General features: G+C 61.6%; 3 protein-coding genes across 6 annotated transcripts; 1 reads left to right on the top strand and 2 right to left on the bottom strand.

Annotated features, from left to right (window-relative positions):
* Nucleotides 1–41: 41 nt before the first annotated feature.
* LOC119117069 (UPF0606 protein KIAA1549-like) lies at nt 42–8433 on the bottom strand. 3 transcript variants are annotated; one of them, XM_037243051.1, is made up of 20 exons: nt 8223–8433; nt 7611–7752; nt 6390–7400; nt 6241–6323; nt 5533–5832; nt 5189–5375; nt 5066–5125; nt 4842–4993; nt 4575–4752; nt 4242–4426; nt 3992–4182; nt 3746–3873; nt 3384–3571; nt 3023–3255; nt 2706–2847; nt 2358–2621; nt 2227–2288; nt 2051–2151; nt 1710–1840; nt 42–1630 (listed from the first exon to the last, which is right to left on the bottom strand). In XM_037243051.1, exons 2-20 carry the CDS (start codon nt 7738–7740, stop codon nt 1406–1408), a joined length of 3951 nt encoding a protein of 1316 aa, XP_037098946.1. In that variant the 5' UTR covers nt 7741–7752; nt 8223–8433; the 3' UTR covers nt 42–1405. The 3 variants fall into 3 exon arrangements, with proteins under 3 accessions (XP_037098946.1, XP_037098948.1, XP_037098947.1); XM_037243053.1 differs by having other exon boundaries at nt 3384–3517; XM_037243052.1 differs by having other exon boundaries at nt 8233–8433.
* A 65-nt stretch (nt 8434–8498) lies between these two features.
* ovch1 (ovochymase 1) lies at nt 8499–11699 on the top strand. Its single transcript, XM_037243879.1, has 12 exons — nt 8499–8852; nt 8935–9003; nt 9353–9545; nt 9612–9687; nt 9781–9970; nt 10069–10208; nt 10273–10527; nt 10578–10828; nt 10902–11059; nt 11115–11213; nt 11289–11425; nt 11491–11699. The coding sequence occupies exons 1-12, from the start codon at nt 8801–8803 to the stop codon at nt 11647–11649; spliced, it is 1779 nt and encodes a 592-aa protein (XP_037099774.1). The 5' UTR covers nt 8499–8800; the 3' UTR covers nt 11650–11699.
* A 517-nt stretch (nt 11700–12216) lies between these two features.
* Nucleotides 12217–16953, bottom strand: wnt16 (wingless-type MMTV integration site family, member 16). Of its 2 annotated transcripts, none has more exons than XM_037243071.1 (4): nt 15929–16953; nt 13429–13661; nt 13041–13333; nt 12217–12896 (listed from the first exon to the last, which is right to left on the bottom strand). In XM_037243071.1, exons 1-4 carry the CDS (start codon nt 15994–15996, stop codon nt 12447–12449), a joined length of 1044 nt encoding a protein of 347 aa, XP_037098966.1. In that variant the 5' UTR covers nt 15997–16953; the 3' UTR covers nt 12217–12446. The 2 variants fall into 2 exon arrangements, with proteins under 2 accessions (XP_037098966.1, XP_037098965.1); XM_037243070.1 differs by lacking the exon at nt 15929–16953 and adding an exon at nt 14541–15494.
* Between the last annotated feature and the right edge of the window lie 89 nt (nt 16954–17042).

Below are 17042 nucleotides of genomic sequence, written 5' to 3'. Positions count from 1 at the left end.
CAGGCCCTTGGATGAGATCTGAAGGAAAACAAAACAACTTGTCTTATTCAAACAACCTCAACAGTTTAATCAGTAGTAGCACCATGTGATTGTGTGGCCACGGCGCCCCACAAGTTTGCTGACGGTTGAACGATCCAATCAGTGTCTCAGGCGGCTCGGCTCTTACGTAAATACTTTCGACTGTACAGTATATAGGTATATTGATTTTTCTTGTCAACATCAAATGTATACTAAGTTTTTTTTGTTCATTTAAAAATATTTTCTATTGGGCCCTTTTAGCAACATGCTAACATCAGCGTAAGCAGCATGCCAACATACCGAAAGCCTCAAACAAGAAGACATGCGGAAACATTGCAGACACATACAGCAATCGGCGAGGACAGTCATCACAATATCAAGCCACAATCAGCCAATCAACAGAGGTCCCAGCGCGTGAGCCCGACCGACGGCATGTTTTCCCATCCTTCCGACCGACGGCATGTTTCCCTTCCTTCCGACCGACGGCGTATTTCCCTGGATCGTGCTTGATATTGTCGTAGGTTTGGGCGCAAAGGCGGTTTCTGACCCCAAACCGGTTTCCTCTACTTAGCCGAGACACAAAAGCTATCAACTGGCACAAAGTTTGTTTTGATACAAGGGCGCGCAGCTAACGTAAATACTACAGCACAAGTACGGCCTTACAACAGCAGCCCGTACGGCAGTCTTCAATGTAAACATTTATCTTGAGAGACGTCGCCACTGCGGCAGCTCCAGATGACGCAAGCCGCCGTTTTGCGCGCTTTTGGCCTGACGCAAACACACTTGGACTCGGGAGTTAAACATTTTGGGACATTACCAAGGGGCTGTATATTCCGACAAGTTCGTCGATAATAATAATCATTCCGAGCTGGAAGGAGAACATTGGAGCGACGCCGCGAGCTTTGAATTGACGTACGCCAGGCGCCGCCGGCCGGCCCCCCACCCACACGGCCATCCCCTACAGGAACCCTGAACACAGACAAGAGCAAATTGTGAAAAATACAGCAAGACGTCGGAGGAGTTGCCAAGCTTCATTGGCTTGGACATTTTCTTTCCTAATAAGGTGACTTGACGTTCTCAAGACAAATCAGACTGGCACCTGTGTGACTCCATCTAACCACAAGCTGACACAATGATAAACATCTCAGTAGCAACATTTGACGGGAAGGCGCCTCCAGAGGCAGCAAACGGGGGACCGACCATTGACACTTAGCACCGCCCGACGTCGGAACTGGCCACCATCCGGTCCAAAAGAGCCGGGTGGAAAAGACCAAAAACTGACTCCAGTCGGGACACGCCAGAACGACCCAGTCAAATTGCGGAGGTCACGTCGCCGGGTCGGGTGTCGACCGGGTACGGGCTTAGAGCCGCCGGTCGGCCGCGTCCTCTAGGGGTAGCTGGCCACGGCCTGCTTCCGGGCCAGTCGGCGGAGTTCCTCTCGGATGGCCTTGATCAGGGAGGCCGAGCTATGGGCGGAGGGTGAGGCGTCCTCGGGCAAGTACTCGGGAGTCGGGGAGGCGAGGAGGAGAGGCGGCCCCGACGGCTCCCGAAGCGAAGAGCTGGGCAATTGGAAAAGCGGCGAAGACGACAACTCTGGGAAGGAGAGCGGCGCCTGGCGCCACCCCAAAGAAATAGAAAGCCACTTACGGGCGGAAACTTGGCTTTGCTCGGCTAGCGACGACCACACTCACGCCGCTCTCCGGGTCCAGGTCCCGGTCCGAGCGCCTCTCGCTCCAGGAGGAGCCGGTGGGTCCCGAGGCGCTGCGCCCCACGCAGGCCCCGATCTGGCTGGACAAGCCCACCTGGGTCAAGTGCTGGACGCCTGCAAAAGTGGCAAAACACGGAGATCAACTTTCCCCTGGAAGGGAGGGAGCCTAACAAGCAAAACACTTCAGCCATCGGCACCCCATTGATCTTTGCAAGCCCAAATGTAACTGAGGGCTTTTTCTCCAAATACAAGTACAAGCAGCGACTCCAAACGCCTTTGGCTCGGACGTGCGTGCGTGCGTGCATGTGTGCAGGCGTACCGCACCTGCGCCGCCTCCAACGGGTCTGGAGAAGGGGGGCAGCTCTCCGTACTGCCGCCTGCTGGGGTACGAGGGATCCTGCAGCTGCTCGCCTCCTGAGCTCTGCCTGCGCCAGACAAACAAGAAAGGTAAGCATCAGACCAGGGGCCGGGCGGCCATCTTTAACTTTCGTCCGTCTCACCTCTGCAGATGACCTCGGGCCCCCAGGCCAGAGGTTGGAGAAACTCCCAGCTCGGCGTACATCTGCGGCGACAAGAAGTAGAACCAGCCCGGGGGCGAGCTGCGGGGCGGGATGCGGGGCGGCGGACTCACAGCGTGGAGGGGGCCGTGGGAGGGCCCCGCCGGGTAGGACCCCCACTGCCTCGCCAGGGGGAGGGCCGCCGGGCTCAGGCCTTGCGAGGATGGAGACACCAGAGCAAAGGCGTCGTCCAACAGGGAGTGCATCTGCTGCCGGGCCTCCTCGATTGAGGGTCGCGGCGGCATGTACGGGGGCGGGCCCGCGCCGGCCCGGCCATCAAACACCTCATCGGTGGGGGACGGGCTCCTCCCGGGGTCTGGGGGCAGGTCTGGGTCCGACTGACGAAGAGAACAGCCCACAGATAAGGCACCCTCCCCTCCCCATGGCCTGGCCTGGCCTGGCAACCCAGCCACTTTTCTCACCATGTAGGCCACATTGTTGAGTCCCGGGTACTTCCTGTAGGTGGCGCCCTGGTCCACCAGCAGGCGATCCTGGTCGGTGTCCGGAAGACTTCCCGGTCCCGCCGGAGCCTGCTGCCGCCGCGCCCGGGGGGAGCGCCTTGCTCTGGATGGGCAAAGCGCAGCACAAGCGATCAGGACGGGCTCCGATGATGAGTTGCAGCATGCCGGCAGGCGGGCCCGTTTGGCTGAAAGTCAAAGGCCCGCCCGCCACAGTTTGGCTGCTCCCCAATGGGCAAAGGGGCTGGCTGGCCAGCAGCTCTGGCTGCTCTGCGTCTCACCTCCGCCGCTGTTCTGGGGATGGGGTGTCGGGCGGTGGGCGGCAGTCCGCGCAGTCCGTGTGGTCGTGGGCCGAACCGTAGAGACGCTGAGCCGCTTCGGTCTGGACCGGTCCGTCTCCGAAGGCGTCCATGATATCGTCCATGGACGGGAACTCGCACTGCCCCCGTCTCTTGGCGTGCTGTCGGAGTTTGTTCCTGCGCTGCTCCATCTCGGACTTGTGTCGCAACGCCACCTGCAGGAGAGCTGGGCCCAATTAGGACTGCCTTCTGGTCTCCTCCTTTCCACATCAAGTTCAGCGCTACTCGTGTTTTTTTTCCCACAACTCAATGTCTCTGGCAGCCTTCTCATCCGCTTTCTCACCTCGGTGCTGACTTTCTGCGAAAGGGACGGGCTGGGCTGCGCCGGCGCGCCGGGCCGCGGCTGCATGGCCATCAGCTGCACTTTGCCGGCTGGACGCCGCGTGCCGTCCGACGAGCCGCCGCGGGAAAGACGGTCTACGTGGTCAAAGATGGAAGACGATGACATGAGCTCATCTGTAGCCGGCGTGGCTGAGGGAGGGAGGCGCAAGGTCACAAGAGAACCGAGCACCAAGTGCATCAGACACAAAGGAAAGTGTGAGCGCGGAAAGTGTTCCGGTGCCCCACCCCCCACCCTCCATTTGAAAGGAGGGCTAAAGGATGAAGAAAAGATTGCAGGACAAAATGACGTGATTGGCCGCTTACCGCTTTTGGGCGGCTTCTTCGGCTGCTTGGCCTCCACGGGCGCGGCGGCGGGTCCAGCGCTCTCCCCGGGCGAGTCTCTGCCGCTGGATCGCTCGCTGCCAAACGAGTCGGCGTCCGATTGGCTGGCCCTGCGGAGAGGCGTGGTGTTATCGCGGAACGCGGATGTCGCTGGGAGCAAGTGAGAGGCGGGGCCCTGACCCAGCCAATGACGACAGAGCGAGGGGTTTGATCTCGGCAGAGACTGACTTGGCGCGGTGACGCACGGTTCTGCCGCTTTTGGCCGACGAGCCTTTGGGGCTGTCTACGCCGCCATCGGCGGCGGCGGCAGGTTCCTTGGCCGCCGGCGTGGCTTCCTGAATCACCATGATGTCGTCCTTGCTGTGCTGGCCCAGGTGAAGTTTGGCAAAGTCGAAGCCTTTCACACTGGAGGCCTGAAGCTGAGAGAGGACGCCGTCCGTGCGTGTCGCCAGGGAACCGACCTTTTGGGCCTTCTTACCTTCTGTCTCTGCTGGATGGTGTTGATGGCGTCTGGCTGAAACTCCAACTTGTCCGAGGCGCACAGCTTCCAGTAGAGCAAGACAATGATGAAAAGGGCCAGCGAGACGGGCACGATCACGCCGACGATGAGCCAAACACTGCCGCTTTGGGTCTCGGAGGGCGGCACGGCTGCGCTCTCCACCGCTGGGGGGCGGCGAGTGCGAGAGCAGCGAGTGAGAGAGCAGCGAGCCAGGCCGCGTTGCAAAAAACGGGGAAAAAAGTGTCAGTTGCACTTTGCTCTGGGTTGTGCCCGTTTTGCAAACTCCATTGACCGCCGACGAGGGTGACTCACGCTGGGCCAGCGGTCTCTGGACTTTGTGTCCCAGGACGATGGCGGCTCGCTGGAGGTCCAAGCCGTTCAGGGTGTCCGCCGTCTCCTCCGCTGGTATCCGGGCGCCTCCTGGTCCCTCCGCAAAGTACAAGACCTCCAGGGGACGTTCCACCCCAGACATCCTGGCCACCCGCACCACCTGAGACGAGCGAGCAATCGCGCCTTTCTGGGTGAGCCTCTGGCAACGGAGACGGCGGGCGGCGTACCTGCAGACTGCCGTTGGCGTACCTGCAGACTGCCGTTGGCCACGGCCGTGGCTCTCCTCCAGCGCCGCCCGCCGGACGCTCCCAGGCCTTCCTCCAGCAGCAAGGCCAAGCGGCGCTCCACGCGAGCTTGAAAACTTGGCTGGACAAAGATCTGATCGGGAACGCCGAGCAGGACTGAAAGCGTCCGGAGGTTACCCGTGGGCCGCAGAGCGTCTCAAAACGGCCGGCACGCGCGAGTGCTCTCACCCGTGCGCACCCACGTGGACCTCAGGTGATGGGAGGTGTTGAGCTCGGGATAACGCAAAGCTGAAAGAGAGCGGCAATCAGCCTTCCGGCCAAAGGCCGACGCGTGACGGGAGGGCGCCCTACGTTCGGCGATCTGCAGAGCGGGAAAGCCCACGTAGAAGCTGAACTCCACTGGGCTGAGCTTCCTCAGGTGCTGGCTGACCTGGAATCCCGCCACGTATCCTCGCCCGTCCCGCACCGCAAACACGATGTCGACGGGAACCTTGAGCTCGCCCGCCGGCCTCGCCGCGCCCAGCGTGACGTTCAGCAGCTGGACGGGAGACTGGGTGTGAAAAAGGAACGCCCGCCCGCCCGCCGGCTGGGAGGGACTCAGACAGCAAGTCGGAGGAGGGGCTCACACCCGACCGGACAGTGCCCGGACGGACAGAGGCCTCGCACGCAACTGGGACGGCGGCGGTGGCACTCACCTGCACGGCCACGGCACCAGACTCTAAAAAGCGTCGGCGGGTTTGGCCGTACGCCATCACCAGGCCGCTCTCCACACGCTCGCTGAAGTCGCAGACTCTGACGTCCACGTGGGCGGGGACAAACAGCAGCACCGTGTGGACCTGGTACCTGACGTCCGGGACGGCATAGAGGGTGGACACGGCGGGAAGCGGGCCCAAGAGACGATGCGCTCGGCGGAGGGCGTTGACCACGGCGATGGCGGTGTAGATCAACGGTCCCGAGACCACGCGGAAGGCAAAACTGGACGGCGTTCTCAAGAACTGACCCGGGACAGACAACAGGCCGACATAAGCTCGGATGTCTCGGGGGCCGTGCCGTGCCGTGCCAAGGGCAGACGACCTTGGACTGACTTGTGCGGCAAACGTGTTCCGTTTGACTCGAGGCCTTTTCACACTGCACTTGGTTTCCTTGACCGGTGGGCGGGTCTATTGCGGGCACTCACAAATGGTGAGGCCGCTCCCCCTCCATCACGTCGGCGCCACGTGGCAGCGCTCCAACTGAACGTTTTTCGGGTCCGGCCGGCACGCCCTCGCGCGACCGATGGGTGAGTGGTCACTGAGCGCAGTGTGAAAAAGCCTTAACGAGTGCTTCGGATGAGCAGGCAAAGACGAAAGCTGGCACGTGCTGCTGGCGTGTTTGGGTGGGACGGGACGGGACGGGACGTGTACCTGGAGCTCCACGGAGCGGTTAAACTCTCGCCTCAAAAGGTCCCGGACCTGAGTGAAACCAGCCACCGAGCCTCTGGCGCCACCTGGACGCAGCGCAGCACGCGTTAGTCGGCTGGCGGTCAGCCGGACCGGACCCGCTGCGGGCGTACCTATTCGGACCAGGTACGACTCGGGCTTGGTGACGTTGCACAGATAGCGTTTGACGGCGGGGGGGTGCGCCGCCCTGGGCGTGGTCGGCGGAGGCGCTCGGGTCAGGCTGACGGCCGTCCTCTCGGTGGCGGCGGTCTCGCCCAGCCCGTCCTCGGCGGGACGAGCCGGCGGAAGCGCCGGGCCGGTGGCGTGGGAACTAGGAGACGCCGGGCTTGGCCCAAACTCTCCCGGAGCAACAGTCGGTGACTCACCGGCCCCAGGGCTGGGTGGCGGAGGCTCGGGCTCCCTCCGCGGGGTGGCAGCGGAACCGGGAGACGCCTCGGTCCGCACGTGGGGATCGCCGGCTCGACCTCGCTTGTGGATTGGCGTGGGCGGGATGGACAGCTCGGGGACGCCGTGCTTCTCCTGGCCGTCCCGCTCGGAGGGGGGACGGGATCCCTCCTTGGCCCGCTCCTTGGCCAAAAGGTTGGTGTAGTATTCCAAACTGTTCATGTCGGGCAGCAGAAGCTCAGTGGGCTGCAGCGGCGACAGGTCCTCGGGGTCGTAGTCGTCGTCCCAGGCGGGGAAGACGTCTGGGGGGGCGCCGGCGGAGGGTGAAAAGAGAAGGCGTGCGTCCAGCGGCGGGGTGGGACGCCGAGGTAAGGCGCCGTCGTACGCGGGCGCCCAGTCGCCCCCTGTGTCGTCGTCGTAAGGGTGGCTGGGAAGAGGCGTGGCCGGGGCCAGATCCTCGCCATCGGGGAGCACGAAAGACAGGGTCTCCAGGTAGTCTCCTGAAGCCCAGGCCTCCTCCAGGGAGTTACTCTGCTCCCAGGGCGGGGGGGGGGCCAGGGTGGGCCGCTTGCGGGGGACGAGCGGCGGAGTCAAGCTGGGGGCGAGCAGGTCCGGCGGTCGGAGAAGCAGATGGATCCCTTGAGCGCCCGAGTTCTCCGCCAGACCACTGCGGTTACCACGCTGAGCCAGCTCTGGGCGGGGAAGTGACAGAGCAGAAGAGCCTTGGGTTCTGTTCCAGTCTGAGACAAGAACATTTCATGTTAGCGAGGGAGGGGGGAGGGTTAGGGTGAAATAGTCCGGAGCCGGTTGGGTCTATTCATGCAAATAGGTGAGATTTCCGTGACCAGACGACACCATCGCGTCAGAAGCGGTCCAAAGCTGACGCAAGGTTTCCCCCGCGCATACGAGAGCCCTGAGGCGGCCCTGTGCGAGGTTTTCATCATTCCTACCTGCGACGGGCCAAGTGGACGTGGCCCTGGAAGCCAGCGTGCCGGCGAGCAGCAAGAGGACAACCAGGCTCCTCTCGGGGCTCGGGGCTCCCACCCTGCTCCCGGGAGCCCCCGGTACGAGCGGCCCCATCTTTGGACGCACCTGAAAAGTCGACAATTATTCCCCACATACATCTCCAATCGTGATCTCCACAGGGCTCCCACATTTAGTCTTTCTCGTGCACGGCCCGCTGCCTGAGCGGGTCTCAAGCTGGCCCACTATGGCTTAGGCCACCGACTTGACCTCTAAGCTCATCCGGAGCCATATTTATTTATTTATTTATTTATTTATTTATTTTTTAGGTGCCATACACGCTCCAGAAAGGCAAGCTCAAGACCCAAGTGGACATGCTGAGGAACGGAGCGTGCAGAGAAGCCACAAGGTGAGCGGGAGGACCGGCTTGTTCACCTTCTGAAGAACCGCTCATGTTGAATGGATGAGTAGGGCTATCTGTTTTTGTGTTTTTAACTAGAAGCCTTTTTTTTTTATGTTGGCGATGCAAACAGTACACCGACTCCAGTTCAGTCCGATTTCGTCAAACGATCAATGAGTCCACGTGACGGCTCACTGACCTGCACGTACCGGTACCGGCGGCGGCCTGTCTCACGACGAATCTTTGCACCTCGCGGCCCGCATCCCTTCTATCCTGCTGGCGACGCCGATTGGTTTCACCGCCGACGTTCGCTGCTGAAAGATAACGAGGCCAGAAACGAGGCGAAGCGAGCCTGCTTTGGATCTACCTTCCATCCGACCCGACACGGCACGGCGTGCTCGCGACACGCCTCTCCGGCGGGAGGAGGACGAAGGAACGAGGACGTGAGGGGGCGCTGGGGGGGATGAAAAAGGGCGCCGGTTCCGACTCGCGTGGATATACACTCTCCAGTTGTGCAAACCACCGGAATACGTCCGACTCGAGGTGCGTTCACTGAGCCGTTACGTTTGTTGGACAATCCAATGTCCTTCGTCTTGGACGCCCCCACGCGGCGCGTCAGCCTCATTACAGCAGAGCCACATTTGATGACGTCAGTGCCACGCTTCGCTATTAAAGTCCACTTTTCCATGGCAACGCGTTCAGCTGCTTGCCAGAAGCAGGTGCGCGGAATCTCTTAAAAGTGGCACACCGCACGCACGCGCGCGTCGGAGCTTCGCAATGCCGTCGCCTCTGCTCTGGGTTCTGCTGGCCGGACTGAGCGTCGTTTGTGGTGAGAAACGCTTTGCCGTGGGGCTGCGGCTGCGGCTGCGGCTGCACTGCCCTGCACACTTCCTTCCTGTGTTTGACGGTAGACGCGGGAAACGCAACGCTACAACAAAGTGGAGGCGAGCAGCAATCGGGGAATTTCGCGGGACGCTACGGTACGTTGCAAAGCCTTTAGCCGCGCTACACAGTCACAAACAGTCACAAGTCGTTGCCAGCTTTTTTTCTTTGGTGTTACTGGACACAATTTGGCGTGGGCGCGCTTTAGTGGTGGAATCGTGAAGATCGACAAGTGGAACGATGAGCAGACGTGCTCTCATGCTCCAGTTCCGACCTGCAGCCACTTGCGAGCACAGCAAATGCTATTTTTTTTCCTGAACAAAATGTGCGTTTTTTTTGCGGACCGACTTTCAATTGCATTTGCGAGTAAATGGGCTCAGCTCACCTGGCCGTACTTACTTCCTGAATTTGGGCTGTGCGTGTGCGTGTGCGTGCGCGTGCGCTCAGAGCTGGCAGGGGTGCGCCCGTTCGTGGCGCAAAGGCAACCGGCGGACGCAGAGACGCGCATCATCGGCGGCCAGGAGACATGGGCGCACTCGTGGCCGTGGCAGGTGTCGCTGCTCTTCGCCACCATGCCGGCGTGCGGCGGCGCCATCCTGGCGCCACGCTGGGTGGTCTCGGCGGCGCACTGCTTCAGAAGGTGCCGGCCGTCGCTGCTGCTGCTGCCGCCGCCGCAGCCACACCGTTGACCTTTGTGTCTGACCAGGTACAGCAAAGCCTCTTTCTGGACCGTCCTGGCGGGAAAACACGACCTGGACGACCCTGACGAGCAAGGGGAGCAGGTGACGTTGGCTGGCGTTTAGCAAGGCGGTTAGCTAGTTACCGAGCGAGGCGCGTCAGGACGGAGCCTTGTTGAAGGTTGCGGCTGCGCTCAGGTGGTGGGCGTGTCGGCCATCGTCAGCCATCACCGCTTTCACTCCGGCACCAAGGAATTTGACGTGGCTCTGCTGAGGCTGGAGCGCCCGCTCTCATTCGACCGCTTTGTGCGACCCATTCACCTATGGATGGCGCCGTTGCCCACGCTGCACAATTGCACCGTCACCGGCTGGGGCTCCACACGCGAGAGTGAGTGCATCTCTGACAAAAGTTCAGTTGGCGGGCGAGACTCCAGCGGGTTTTCGTTTTTTGTCACCCCCCCACCCCCCCCCCCCCCCACCTGGTAGATGGGCCGCGCGTGAACACACTCCAGGAGGTCAACGTGACGGTGATGACCTCTGACCTCTGCCAGAGTTACTACAAGAGCAGGATACGGACATGCATGTTCTGCGCAGGACAGGCAGGGGGCGGAGTCGACGCCTGCCAGGTGATGTGCGTGCGTGCGTGCGCGCGCACCTGTGTGCGTGTTGACACGGGCACACGTTTGTTAGGGCGACTCCGGCGGTCCCCTATCCTGTTACGACGGCGGCCGCTACCGACTGGCCGGCGTAGTGAGCTGGGGCGTGGGCTGCGGTCGAGCCAGGAAGCCCGGCGTGTACACGGCGGTGCGAGAACACGCCCGCTGGATCGCAGACGTCATCGGTATGACTTTGGCCGGGCGCTCCGCCGTCATCGACTCGCGTTCCGACGGTTCCGGTGCCTTTCAGACAACCAGGACGTGGCCTACGCCGTCAAGGCGGCCGAAGGTACGCCTCCGTTTGCGCCGGCCGGCGTCTGCTTCGGCCGCTGAGCTGAGCTGAAGGCCACGCGCTGTGACGACAGAGAACCGGTGCGGCAAGCAGCAGAGGGCCGCCTCTGCCCGGGGCTTCCGGGCCCGGCCGGCCTTTGGCTGGCCGAGGATGGCGGGACGTGGACGAAGAACGTCACAGAGGCATGCCCGGGGGCGTGGCCCTGGCAGGTCAGCTTGCAGGCGAGCGGCATTCACTACTGCAGCGCGGTTCTGATCAGCCGCCGCTGGTTGCTGGCCGCGCGCCACTGCAGAGTCAGGTGAGGCCGCTGCCGCCGCCGAGACGGCTCGCAATTCATGGCGCCGCTTGACCGAGCTTGGCTCGTGTTTCAGCATGGGAGAGGATGTGGCCGTCTTGGGAGGTCACCATCTGGGCTTGTCTCTGTCCCAAGCCGTCCCTGTGGACAAGGTCTTCGACCTGCCTCAGGAGGACGGCTTCCCTCCGAGACACGACCTCTCGCTGCTCCGCCTAGCTGTTCCTGCCAGACTGGGTAGGTCCCCCTTTGGTCACGTGATGCCTCAGGTCCTGACGCGTCCGGTCAGCAGGAGTCAGCGTGATGCCGATTTGCGTGCCGGAAGAGGACGAGGAACTGGACGACAGCTGGACGTGCGTGAGCGCCGGCTGGGGGGCCACGTCGGCCACGGGTAAAGTCCGCCGCCTGCCCGCCGAACGCTCGCTCAATGCTCCGAAGCTCAAAGCTCTCTCGGCGCCACGGCCAGCCGCCCTCGACCCGCAGCGTCTGCACCACGCCCGCGTCGCCCTGGTGGAGCGCGCCCAGTGCCGAGCCCAGTGGGGGCGGGACCTGGTGGACGACGCGCACGTGTGCGCCCACGCTGTGGCCGGCGCCGCCTGCATGGTGAGGCCTCCCCTGCCGTCGGGCGGGCGGGCGCCGCCAGGTGCTCATTTGCCGCTCTTGCGCAGGGCGACTCGGGAGCGCCGCTCTTCTGTCAGAAGCACGGCACCTACTTCTTGTTCGGACTGCTCACATGGGGCAGTCGCCGGTGCGACCCCGGCAAGCCGGCCGTCTTTTCCAAAGTGGCCGATTACCACTCGTGGATCGGCGAGGCGGCCGGCGAGTGACGGAAGCGCCGAGCCATTCCAAGCATTAAAGACCTTTTCACCACCTAAAATGGCCTCCTTTTTTGGGGTGGGGGCGTGGATAAGGCTTTTTGTGTTTTTTTAAGGACGGCGCCTCCCGCTTTTAGCTGGCCAACGTGCAAATCAATCAGTCTGACCTGGTCGTCCTCGTGGGCGTCGGCAACCGACACTCGGCACTCTTGTCACTTCTTCTCCAGCGCTGGCCTTTTGAGCCTGAAACCACACGCAGGCACGCATGCAGCTCTGAGGTTAGTTTTCACCTCAGCCATTGTTTCCCCTTTCCTCCTGCAGCCAGCATTCTGCCCGCCGCTTCCCATTGATGACGACGCATTTGCATTGTTTCTTTTGAAATGAGGCCTGTCGTTACCATTTTAATGACTGAATAAGAGGGCAAATATTTCTCTGATTTCTTTGTCAGATTCAAAAAACAATCTCCATCCCTTCGGTGACAACGGGACATGATTTCACACTGACTACAGAATATGCGCAAAGGTATCGATGGCGATCCGCTTTCTGGTTTGGTCCGTTGGGGGGAGAGCGAGAGAGAGAGCGAGAGAAATGACTACCATAGCAGTCTGCTATTATTTACCAGTGCTGAAGTCAGAGGACTTGGACAATTTGATGTAACGAAACAATCTTAATCTAAAGCGCATGAATGAGCTGTCGCCTCAAGGATCAACTGGGCTCCAACTCATCGTTGCCGTCCGGGAGAGACGTACGGAACCGTTTTGGAGTTTGTGAAGTTGCTGATTCGGGGCTTGGAACAAGTCCGAGTCGTTTCACTTGCAGGCGTGCGTGTCGCTCATGCTCTCGCATCGGCGACATCGCACGTAGCAGCACCACACGAACTTGCAGGCGCATCGGTGGACGCGGCGCTCCACGTGCGTGTTGTAGCCGCGCCCGCAGCACAGCAGCTTGCAGCCGTCCGGCCCCCCAGAGGTGCGGTTGCAGCGGCGCCCCCTGGTGCCCAACACGCCGCCACGACGGTCCTCCACGCAGTAGTTGGGCGACTTGTTGACGAAGACCAAGTGGTGCTTGTCCGGCGGGGGGCGCCCCGGCGCACCGGCTCCGGGCTCCTTCCTCTTGAGGCGCACGCTGCCTTCGTAGCGCTCCTTCAAGTAGGCGCCCACGCGGCCGAACGGCGCCATCGTCCGCCAGCACGTCTTGACGGCGCACGAGCCCGAAACGCCGTGGCAGCGACAGTCCGTCGACATGGTCGCCACCACCGCCTGGAGGGAGGGAGGGAGGACGCGGCGCCACGACAGGAGGGACTATTATGTGGAAATGTCCTGATGGGTCAAAGTCAGCCAAACAGAAAAGGGTGCAAAGCAAAGAGAAGCTTGCTAGCTAGCGTGCGTGCATGTATGCCGGACCTGCCTGCCGGCCTCGCTGTTGTGCTGGTTCATCCGGAGGAGGGCGTGCGCGCGCGTCCTGGCCGAGGCGTTGACGGCGACGTGCGCCGCCAGGAAGCGCCGGCTGAACCCGGTCCCGTACTGGACGTGGTCCGAGCAACCGCCCCAGTGCCAGGCCTCCCCGGCCTCCGCCGCCCCCTGGAGGCGGGCGTCGCAGCCGCACTCGCTGATGTTGCCGTGGCTACAGAAGCGCGTGACGGCGTGCACCAGGCCGGCCGCCATCACCGCATACACAAACGCCGTTTCTTTGGTTCCTGCGGGGAGAAACGGACACAAAGACAGAAGGGCTTGATTAGTCTGCGGTCGGTCACTTAGGGGAAACATCCATTTCGGGCCGGTCGAAGCTCACCGCTGGTCAGCTGCTGCCCGAAGACGGCCGGGTTGTGGCCGGCGGAGCAGTTCCACCTCTCGTGTCGGAACTGGTTCTGGCACTCGCCGACAGCCAGCCGGGCCGCGTCCACGATGCTGGGCGCCAGAAAGTTCCGCTTGAGGCACAGGTCGCGCTGGAGGCCGCTCAGAGGGAGCGAGTGGCAGCCGCCGTCCCGGGACCACCGCTCGTTTGAGCCCTCCGCGCCCAGCAGCCTTCGCGCGCAACACACAAAAGGCGATCAGAGCCAAGGCGCACGCGTCGTGCATGGGGCGCGCACGCGTCCAGCTTCAAGCCAAGGCGCGAGCGAGCACGCGCGATCGAGCACGCACGCACGCACGCACGCACGCACGCAGCCCTCCCAAGTTCCATTTCCGAACGTGAAAGCCCCGACCGACCGACCGACCGACTGACTGACGCCCAAACTGTTAAAGTGGCCCTGCGCATGCTTTATTTGGATCTTTTCCCTGAGGGTCGCAGCCGAACACAATGAACCAACCGCCTTTCGACACATGCAACGGAGGAGATCAAAAGGCAGTGTGCAAAAGTAACCTTGCTCACACCCATGCACAATCACGATGACCAAAACAAAACGATTCCTCGAGCGGATAAACGCTCTCAAGTTGGAATAGTGATGCAAATCGAGCAATTATTCCGCCTTGAATAGTATGCCTGGCCTAATTCCATTGCATTTGTTGACATGTTTCCGCAGTGGTGCTCGAGCTAGCTGTTTTTCTTTCAGCTTGTTGGCAGCACGAGTTGATTTGCGACTTGAATGCAATTCGAGCAAAGGCTCAATCGACCAAATCTATACAATGCATGTTTCGCTGTTAAAAGCTGCAATGACTTGAACTTAGCAGCTATTTGGAGTGCGAAGCGTCAAGTAGGAAAGAAGAGCTCAGAACTTCAAATCAATTTGCGTCAACAAAGCTCAATTGACTTTCCTTGTTTTTCCAAAGGCAAAGCTGCTAATGAGCGGCACGTGCGTTAAGTCACCCACCCGAAACGGCCTCCACTCCGCGATCCTCTGTCGACAATCTGCCCATTCGCCAAACGATCACGTTTAGAAAATGCGCGTGCACGCGGGTACTCACATCCAGCTGGCCTGGCAGCACAACGGGCATACGCACAGTAGCACCGTGAGCGTGCACACGCGTACCACCGGCACCCACTTCGGCTCCGTCTCCATAGCCGCGATCCGTCCTCATGCGCGTCCGCATACGGCGCGCGCCGCCGAGGTGATCCTGAGAGGTCTGCTCGAGAACCCCTCGAGAGCCGCCGCGCCACCTACTTCGGCGGAGTCCACCAGTGACGTCACAGCCCAACGCTAATTGGACGGATAATCAGCGACCACGTGACGGGGGGCGGGTGTCAAACGCGCTCTTTGAATGTCATATTGGACAGGCCAAAAGTCATGACGAAAAAAAAGGCAATTATCCAATGAGATGTCAGAATAGACATTTTCAACGTGTAGATCTGACCTTACACGTTTAACACATGGCTAATGCAGAGCACTTTGGCACAAGTCCAAAAAGCAACGTGTGACACACACACACATATACACGCACACACACGCGTCATGCGTGTGAGATGGATGGAAAAAGCGATTGTCTGAAGAGAACAAACTTCAACGTGCCAGATCACAAAGAAGATAAGGCAAACGCCGCCCGCTTCTCCTTCAAGTCTGGCAAAACGCCCACAGGACGCTCCGGAAAGGCTCTTCGCCGCTAGTGCGTGCGGCGAGGGCCAAAGGTCAAATTGAGGCAGTGGGCCGGCCTGGGAGCCGCCGCCGTGTCTGGAAGGACTTGAGAGGCGGTAGCCGCCTTGCACGCACGCGCGGCGAGCCCGACCCGGGCGGCGGAGGCTCGCCGTCTTTCTTGTCGGCCTTCGGCGCGGCAGCGACACATTCCGCACGCCGGCGCCGCACATCGCGACAAAGTGAGACAAGAAAACTTGACAGGGATTTTCTTGTTCGTACCAGAGTTGGGCCGAGCCTTCAAAGGCAGAACGTACGCAGGCAGGCAGGCAGGCAGGCAGGCAGGCAGGCAGGCAGGCAGGCAGGCAGGCAGGCAGGCAGGCAGGCAGCCAGCCAGCCAGCCAGCCAGCCAGCCAGCCAGCCAGCCAGCCAGCCAGCCAGCCAGCCAGCCAGCAACGCAGGCAGCAACGCAGGCAGGCAGGCAGGCAGGCAGCCACGCAGGCAGGCAGCCACGCAGGCAGGCAGCCACGCAGGCAGGCAGCCACGCAGGCAGGCAGCCACGCAGGCAGGCAGCCACGCAGGCAGGCAGCCACGCAGGCAGGCAGCCACGCAGGCAGCCACGCAGGCAGCCAGGCACATTCTCTGAGCCGGGCCGGGCCTTCTTCGAAGCGGAGTGCGCGCATCGGCATGCATGAGGCCACGCACGCAGGCTCATAGGCCGCCATTTTCTTGCGCTCTGCCAACAGAATGCCCCCAGCGGGACACCAGAAAGCGGGCGCCACTCACTTGGAGGAAGCCGCAGGACACGTGATCGCCAAACACGGGCAGGCTGGGTGGGGCCTCGCGCCACACATGTACGGTGTAGACGCAGGGGAGCCCGCCGGGGGGTCCGGCACGGCGTCCGTCAGCAGGATGTCCACGTGGCCCGGGACCAGGGGGATGCTGGACACCCTGCGCACACACCGAACCGTCGTTTGGAGACGCCGCCGTCGTCTTACCTGGGCCGACTGCGACACGCTTTGTCCATGGTCTCAGCGTGCACGCGAAGCACCAATGTGCCACGTGGGGGCTGAAGGCGGGGCTCAGCATCAAGGGCGGGCCGGTTGGTGCTCCTCCCCCTGAGCCAGTGGCCGCAGTGAGCCAATTCGTGTTGGTGACGTCGCAGAGGCCTCCGACCCGCTTCCTGCATGGTGACGGCCAAGCGGACGTCCGCAGCCGCACAGGTGCATGCGGACGTCGTGCTCTATGCCGCCGGCCACCGTCCCTCATGCGCACGTGATTCCTTCGGGTGACTTGCCTTGACGGCACCAACGTCATCGCTTTCTTTTCCCTCTCTCTCAACAATCAACTTGAGGACTCAGAGTGCTTTTCCCTCACCGGCAAACCGTGCAAGGCAGCGGCGGCGATCAGCTTGCGTCCGTCGGGTGGCGGCAGCCGGTTGGGCTTGCGCTTGGTTCAGTGGATCGTGACATCGCGCTGCGCCGGGTTGCGGCGGGCTCTGTGCCGTGTAGGCTTCAGTAGAAAATGAAGATCGCCACGGCGAACAAGAGCAGCTACAGGCCGGAAAGGGCCCGGTGACGGCGGCCCAGCATCTCCTTTGGCCTTGGTCAAATGAGCACGCGTGGAGTAGAAAGCACATGCACAGCCACCATTGACGTCACCGGGCAGACCGCATCCCCCAAAAGATGTACATGGCAGATCGTGAAATGTTTTTTTCTTTTCTTCCTTCTCGTGAGCTATTTTTTTGGCACGGTGGAGGAAACTTTGTGAGTGAGAAGGTGGGCGCGCTTCCCCCGAACTGGAACGCGCACACACACGGCACACACGGCACACACAGCACACGCGGACCTGAGACGCGCAAGTGTTGAACCGGGGGGACATCAATGAAGGTAGGCAAAAG

This window comes from Syngnathus acus, chromosome 23 (assembly GCF_901709675.1).
Source record: "Syngnathus acus chromosome 23, fSynAcu1.2, whole genome shotgun sequence".
NCBI lineage: Eukaryota > Metazoa > Chordata > Actinopteri > Syngnathiformes > Syngnathidae > Syngnathus > Syngnathus acus.
Note: the sequence above shows the minus strand (reverse complement) of the source record. Positions and strands in the feature narration are given on the sequence as shown.